The following is a 7,500-nucleotide window of genomic DNA, read 5'->3' on the forward strand; positions in this document are numbered from 1 at the left end:
ACATCTCTCCTTGGATGCAGGACTTACCAAAGACAAGCAGCTGAACGCTGTGATTGGCCGTGCCAGCGCTGTTGCTCGCCATGCAGCAGACCGTGTTCACGCCATACCCCACCCCTCTGACGAAGAGGAAGCCCCTCTCCACCCAGGCCTCTGATTGGTCGTCTGTGCCGTCCCTCTCCAGGGGCCTGCCGTTGTGGAGCCACTCTACTGTGGGCTCCGGCGTGCCGCCGGCGTGGCAGGTATAGCGGGCCGTTTGGCCCACGGGCAACACGTGGGTAGAGGAGTGGAACTCTGTGATGCTGGGGGCCTCCTCCTCCGTGGGCATCACTGAACCTGAAGAAAGCAGGAGGAGAGGAGTGAACGTTTACAACACGGATCTAGAGATGCAGCGTCAGACACTCCCTTCACTCTGTCCTAACACCTGTCCACTAGAGGGCGACCCAGGGGATTCACCCCCAGTATTCTCGCCTGCCTCTTCATACATGATTGAATATCACAGCAGTGTCTACAAAGATCTCCCAGGGAGGGGAAGTCACTCCAGCGCAGAGATTAACGAGGCGGGGGCGGAGCTTGTAGAGAAGAACGCAAAACCGCTCAAAGAGAAACTTTGAGCAGCTCAAAGAGAAACTAGTGCAAGTGAACCCAGAAAGGGTTGACCCTTGTAACCTGACCTTAGTAGACTACAATAGAAACATGACCTCAATAGACCACGATAGAAACATGACCTTGGTAGACCACAATAGAAACCTGACCTCAATAGACCACAATAGAAACCTGACCTTAGTAGACCACGATAGAAACCTGACCTCAATACACCACGATAGAAACCTGACCTCAATAGACCACAATAGAAACCTGAACTGAGGAGACCGCAATAGAAACCTGACCTGAGGAGACCACAATAGAAGCCTGACCTAAGTAGACCACAATAGAAACATGACCTTGGTAGACCATAATAGGAACCTGACCTTGGTAGACCATAATAGAAACATGACCTCAATAGACCACAATAGAAACCTGACCGTAGTAGACCACGATAGAAACATGACCTTGGTAGACCACACTTTCTATTGTGGTCTACTGAGGTCATGTTTCTATTGTGGTCTACCAAGGTCATGTTTCTATTGTGGTCTACTAAGTGGACCACAATAGAAACCTGACCTTAGTAGACCACAATAGAAACATGACCTTGGTAGACCACAATAGAAAAATGACCTCAGTAGACCACAATAGAAACATGACCTCAATAGACCACAATAGAACCCTTACCTTAGTAGACCTAAACACATCCAACAACCTTTCAACTCTTAAAGCGTGTATTTACTGTATCAACGGCACAGAGAACAGAAAGGAGGAACCGTTCTCCACTCATGAACACAAACAAAGTCTGCGGACCCTTTTCGTTCCGCTCAACCTCCAGATGATCCAGGTCCACGCTCTTCTCACAGATCCAGTGGTGCAGCCTGTAACATGGTTCTTCGGACCAGCCGTCCTCCCCTGCCACGACACAGTCTCTTGCTTGGCCATCATCGCGTGGTTTGACGTGTCTCCAACTGAGAACCACGAGGAGGAGACAGAGGAGGTCACTCTGTCACTCTCAGAGAACAGATGCTGCTGAATAGAGTCTTCAGCCTTACCTTGAGGTCATGGGGGTACCATCCACCCACTTGAAGGTCCCCTCTGTCTCTCGATCACTCAGTCCAATCCAGGAAGGACCCATCAATCTGCTGACAAACCTGAAAACCTGGTTCTAAAGGTAAAAGCATCTGTTGTCATGACCACAAAGTACACACACACACACACACACACACACACACACACACACACACACACACCAGTTCTTCCCTGCTGTTGATGACCACCAGGTCTGCCTTCCTCTGCAGACAGTCTTCTCTACTGGCCCTCCAGCCCTTCTTAGTAGTAGAAATAAGGTAGAAACTCTTGTCGTGAAACATCCAGCCCTGAAGTGTCATTTCATCTGTTGAATGTAAAAGAAAATCCTGAACAAACATAGAATTGCTTATCTTACGGTCTTCATTACTGACACACAACCCTGAGACCTGACCTTAACAGACCACATAGAAGCATGACCTGAAAAGACGACAATAGAAAGCTGAACTTAGTAGACCACAATATGAATCACAAAAGCAGAAGGTGTTTTTGAAATGAATGTTAATGACCCGGTTGATTTAATAACTTGGATAAAACCCTCACCGAGTTCACCCAGTAAGTGCTCTCTCCCCTCCCTCCAGGGTGACGGTGAGTCTAGGACAGGACAGAGGAATGCAGAAGATATGAGCTCTAAAACAGAACGACATTGTCTCTAAACATCACAGGACCCACAGCCAACCAAACACAAAGTCCATAATATTAATACTAATTCAAATAGCAATAACTATAGTCATCAATATCATTATCGTTGCTATTGTTTTTATATTAATATTATTCATATTAGTAACACAAATTCTAACAAAAACAATAATGATCATTATCATTGCTATTATTGCAACAAGAGGTTGAGCTCAACCTCTAGTTGTAATTAAACCCATAGCTATAATGTGGAAACCCCAGTCGATATTGTATTTCATTTCTGAGCGCATAATATAATAACATTTTGCCTATAATGTTACAACGTATAACATTTCGGTTCAGCTATTACGTAATGAAGCAAGCCTAATAATTGTCTCTTTAGTTATGAACCGAGCATCCTTTGTTCATTGTCCCCCACGGCCGATAACCACCGCTGTCTCCACCTGTTGTGGAAGAGGGAGAGACGTGGAGAACCCGACGGTCGGTTCATTATATTGTAATGACCACGGAAGAGGCAGTGGATGAAGTATTTATTAGACAGAGATTTATTAGATACCACCGCCAATAAACCGTTGGAACACACAAGACCGGTAACCATAGCAACGGCGGTAAACAAACCCCTCGAAGCCCAATCCCCACGCGCTACGGCCATCCGGAGCTCACACAGCTTTTGGCCCTGATATTATATATTAAATTATATAATATTATATACTATTATATATAGAGCTCCGGGAGTGCAAACAGCAACAATCCCTTTCTCCTCCATGCTGCGGTTCAACCCGGACTGCACTGCAGGGAACGGTTGGCCGGTTGAACGCTGATTGGCTGTTACGTTACGTCCCTCAGTCGCCACGCTGTTGAACGCTGATTGGCTGTTACGTTACGTCCCTCAGTGGCCACGCTGTTGAACGCTCATTGGCTGTTACGTTACGTCCCTCAGTGGCCACGCTGTTGAACGCTCAATGGCTGTTACGTTACGTCCCTCAGTGGTCACGCTGTTGAACGCTGATTGGCTGTCTTTGCTGGCGGCAAAGTTGAAATATTTCAACTCCAGCAAAAGTGTCGCGCTGCAAAACCACGTCAATGCGCTAAAGTGTCGCGCTTTAAATCAAATCTTGTCGCGGGTTTTCTGTAGTGAAGTTTTGCCCGATTCCCGTCTCTCCGTTGACGTTGTACGGAACCGTGTCGCCCCTTCGCGTTTGGTGTGAACGCACAGGTCATGTCGCGCCTTCGCGTTGGGTGTGAACGCTCCTTCACTTGTGCGACAGGCCTGCTATTATATAGCAGGGAGATGTTTAAAAACATAACGTCTTACCTGGGCGAGTGTCGCTGCGGTGTGTGCGCGTGCGTGTGTGTCGATGGCGGAGCCGTTATGTTTAAAGGCATAACCTCTTACCTGGGCGAGTGTTGCTGCCTTTGTCTTGACGTGCGGTGTGTGCACGTGTGTGTGTCTGTGCTTCCGTGTATGTTCGTGCGCATGTGCGGTGTGTGTGTACATTTCTGAGCGCATAATATGCGGGAAGACGCGGGATAAGTGCGTCCGCTGACACTGTATTGTGGCGACCACGGGTGTGGGCGCCATGTTCCGGAGCCGCGGGAGATTCTGGGAATTGGGGTTGTCAGTTGACAAAAAGGGTTTTGTTAATTTATTCTGTTGTTAGGGTTTAGTGGTGTTAATGGGTTCGGGATGTTATGTGTTCTATTAACATCATCATTTTCAGTGTTGTCGACACCGCCACCGAGAGTGACGTGTCCCGTTGTAGACGTGAGCTACTATTTGTGAAGTCTTTTGAATTAAAACCAACTCTCGTAGTCATGCGGTGTAAGGGGCGCGAAAGTTCACCACCCGACGACAGACGAGGGTCCGGAGCTGACCGGCGCTGTTTCCGGTGCGGTGAACCAGGCCATCTGGCCCGTGACTGCCCGGCACCACGGGCTAGACCATCTCGTCCGGCGGAAAACTGCGGCGGAGCGGCCCAGTGAGGGGAACGCCGTTCCGGGTTCCTGCCCCTCTCCACGGTCGGTGCGCTCTGGTTGGCGGGCCGGGCCGTGCCAGGGGCCTTTACCTCAGCTGCAGGATCGACGGCCAACCCTGCACGGCCCTGGTGGACACTGGGTCGACCATCTCCCTGGTGCGTCCAGGCGTTTTTCCGGGCACCGCCGGCGCACTCTCCGGGGGGGGGTGGGGGTGGACGGCGACCAGCGTCCGCCTGACGACCGTTACGGGAAGGGAGACCGGAATGAGGGGAAGGAAGCGGCCGTCCGAGTGGGCGTCCTTCATCGGGGGGTCCAGCTGGTTCAGCTCCCTGGACCTGCGTAGCGGCTACTGGCAGGTGGAGTTGGCGCCCGAGGCCAAACCTAAGACTGCGTTCACCATTGGACAGGGGCTGTGGCAGTTACGCGTTATGCCGTTCGGACTATGCAACGCGCCGGCGACGTTCAAGCGGATGATGGAGAGGGTCCTGGCGAGCGTCCCCCGGAGTCGTTGTGTCGTGTACCTGGACGACCTGTTGGTGCACGCACGCGATTTCGGCGGGGCGCTGGCGAACCTGCGGGAGGTTCTTGGGGCCATCCGGCGGGCCGGGTTGCGGCTGAACCCTGCCAAATGTTCCCTGCTGGCCAGCGAAACGCTGTTCTTGGGGCACGTGGTAAGCGACCATGGCGTAGCTACTAACCCGGCCAAGGCGTCTGCGGTCTGGGACTGGCCGACCCCCACCCGTGGTCCTATCGGACGGCGGTGCAGGAATCCAGTCACTGCACGCCGGCTGCCCTCATGTTCGGGCGGGAGCACCGGACACCGGTAGACTTGGTGTTCGGGCGAACACCAAGTCATTCGAATAAAAACAACTCTCGTAGTCGTGCGGTGTAAGGGGCGCGAGAGTTGTACTAAGTGGTTGAACCTGGTCTCCCATCTCATTCTTCCATCTCTTCCTGACCGGCGCTACAGTATTTTGGTTTGGTTTGACCGCAGACAGCACAGAGGCAGAACTCATCGCCATCATCTTAGATGATACTGCAACAATGCATCATATATTCCGTTGCATTCACAACATCTGAAGCATCAATCTATGAAAGATGTAACGACTGTGTTACCAGAGAAGGAGAGTGTATTTTATTGCTTAAAGGTCCCATGGCATGAAAATCTCACTTTATGAGGTTTTTTAACATTAATATGAGTTCCCCTAGCCTGCCTATGGTCCCCCAGTGGCTAAAACTTGTGTTCGGTGTTAAACGAGCACTAGGTATCCTGCTCGCATTTGGAAAAATGGAAGGTCAGGCGTGCTGATTTGGAATGTGGCCCCATATGTCGTCATAAGGGGCCAAGTTACCTCCCCTTTCTCTGCCTTGCCCGCCCAGAGAATTTGGCCTGCCAATCACACAATGAGCTACGACCATGTGAGCGCCACATGTGTGGCGCTTTGTTGTTACGATAACCGTTCTGCTTTGATGTTATGGCGCATAAAACGTCGGTTCTTTGACGTCTCTGGTATTTCCACAACGAGACTGTAGTTGGGGTTATCTCCGCCATGGTTGAGAAGGAATTGGGGGAAAGGAACTTTGGCTTTGACTCCCTGAAGTACATGAACCACGACATGGAGGAGAAAGGGATTGTCTCCCACCGGTGTCCGCAGCCCGCTGCCGCGAGGCACCACCACCACATAGCACCACCACCACATAACACCACCACCACATAGCACCACCACCACTTAACACCACCACCACTTAACACCACCACCACTTAACACCACCACCACATAGCACCACCACCACATAACACCACCACCACATAGCACCACCACCACTTAACACCACCACCACTTAACACCACCACCACTTAACACCACCACCACATAGCACCACCACCACATAGCACCACCACCACTTAGCACCACCACCACTTAACACCACCACCACATAGCACCACCACCACTTAACACCACCACCACTTAGCACCACCACCACATAGCACCACCACCATTTAACACCACCACCACATAGCACCACCACCACATAGCACCACCACCACCACATAGCACCACCGCCCAGCAGCCGGCAGCGGGCGGCGGGCCGCGGGCGGCGGGCCGCGGGCAGCCGGCGAGAACCCGAAGCAGTCGTTTGTGATTCATAATATCGTCTGGAGGTGCACATAGCTTTTGGCCGTGATAATATGTATATACTACTATATACTGATATACTATGCATGCAAATCAATCATTCAATAGGTTTTACTGTTGTGAACTAATGCACAGGCTTTGTGACCTAAAGCACGGGCTTGTGTGGGGGGGGGGGGGGGGTGAGGGCAAGATTGCAGATTGTACATTGGCTACCTGACGTGGGGGATGTTTTTTTTTGTTAACAGAAGAATGCGTCATTGAGATTAAACATCTCTTCAAGTGATCTGGCCAAGACAGGCAGCAGTAGCCTACAGTCACACATAGCCTACACATGAAACATAAGAAAAATAAAACAACTAAAACAGTCGGCAGGGGGTAGGGGGGATTTCTATATCGCAAGACATTTCGGGAGGCTCAGGAGGTGGATAATGCTTAAAGAAAAATAATGTTTTGCACAAAAGTGTCTATGATAGACATAAGGCTCAGGTGGGAGAGTGTGTCGACGGCGGGGCGGTTATCTCAATGTCTTGAAGCGTCTGCATCAGCGCGCCCGTGTGTGCAGCGTGTGTCCGTGTGCGTGTGTGTTCGTGCACGTGTGTGTGGATTGTGTGTGTGTGTGTGTATGCAGTGTTTATATGTGTGCGTGCGGTGTATGTGTGCTAACCCTATTATTATCACTGAATCTAACAAAAACAATATGTATCATTATCATTGCTGTTATTACAGTCATTAATATGATAATACTGTATTGTAATTCTATTCAGGATGATATGATTTAGACTCACTGAAGCGCAGGGAGATGAGGAGAATACTCAGCAGTCCGATGCTCACAATGACAGTGATGTGAAACCATAGAGCTGTTCAGGAGTAGGACACACACACACACACACACACACACACACACACACGGTCACTTTGGCTAAAAGAGTTATTATTTCTTTTAAATACTCTATAAAGGGGCACCTACCAAATCTTCTCTTCCTGGTCTCCTCCCGGTCCAAAGACGTGTCCTCAGGTTCCTCAGAGAGTCCAGGGTCCGGTTCAGAGATGGTGACCATTGTTGCTCCCTGACGTC

General features: G+C 50.4%; 1 protein-coding gene across 2 annotated transcripts in view; it reads right to left on the reverse strand.

The window, feature by feature from the left end:
• LOC307082437 (uncharacterized protein) overlaps positions 1 to 7,500 on the reverse strand; it is a 10,811-nt gene that overhangs the window by 2,136 nt on the left and 1,175 nt on the right. Inside the window, exons 2-8 of one of the 2 annotated variants that reach the window (XM_079746019.1) lie at positions 7,393 to 7,500; positions 7,211 to 7,282; positions 2,215 to 2,265; positions 1,836 to 1,978; positions 1,638 to 1,750; positions 1,396 to 1,553; positions 28 to 333 (exon numbers count right to left, since the gene is read on the reverse strand). The exon at positions 7,393 to 7,500 is cut by the window's right edge and continues 42 nt beyond it. In XM_079746019.1, coding sequence (XP_079602145.1) covers positions 28 to 333; positions 1,396 to 1,553; positions 1,638 to 1,750; positions 1,836 to 1,978; positions 2,215 to 2,265; positions 7,211 to 7,282; positions 7,393 to 7,500 — 951 coding nt within the window. Of the gene's footprint in view, positions 1 to 27; positions 334 to 1,395; positions 1,554 to 1,637; positions 1,751 to 1,835; positions 2,092 to 2,214; positions 5,129 to 7,210; positions 7,283 to 7,392 lie in introns of those variants that run through there. The other variant, XM_079746020.1, reaches the window with a different exon arrangement.

The sequence above is a fragment of the Pollachius pollachius genome, assembly GCF_949987615.1.
Source record: "Pollachius pollachius genome assembly, chromosome: 11".
NCBI classification, from domain to species: Eukaryota; Metazoa; Chordata; class Actinopteri; order Gadiformes; family Gadidae; genus Pollachius; species Pollachius pollachius.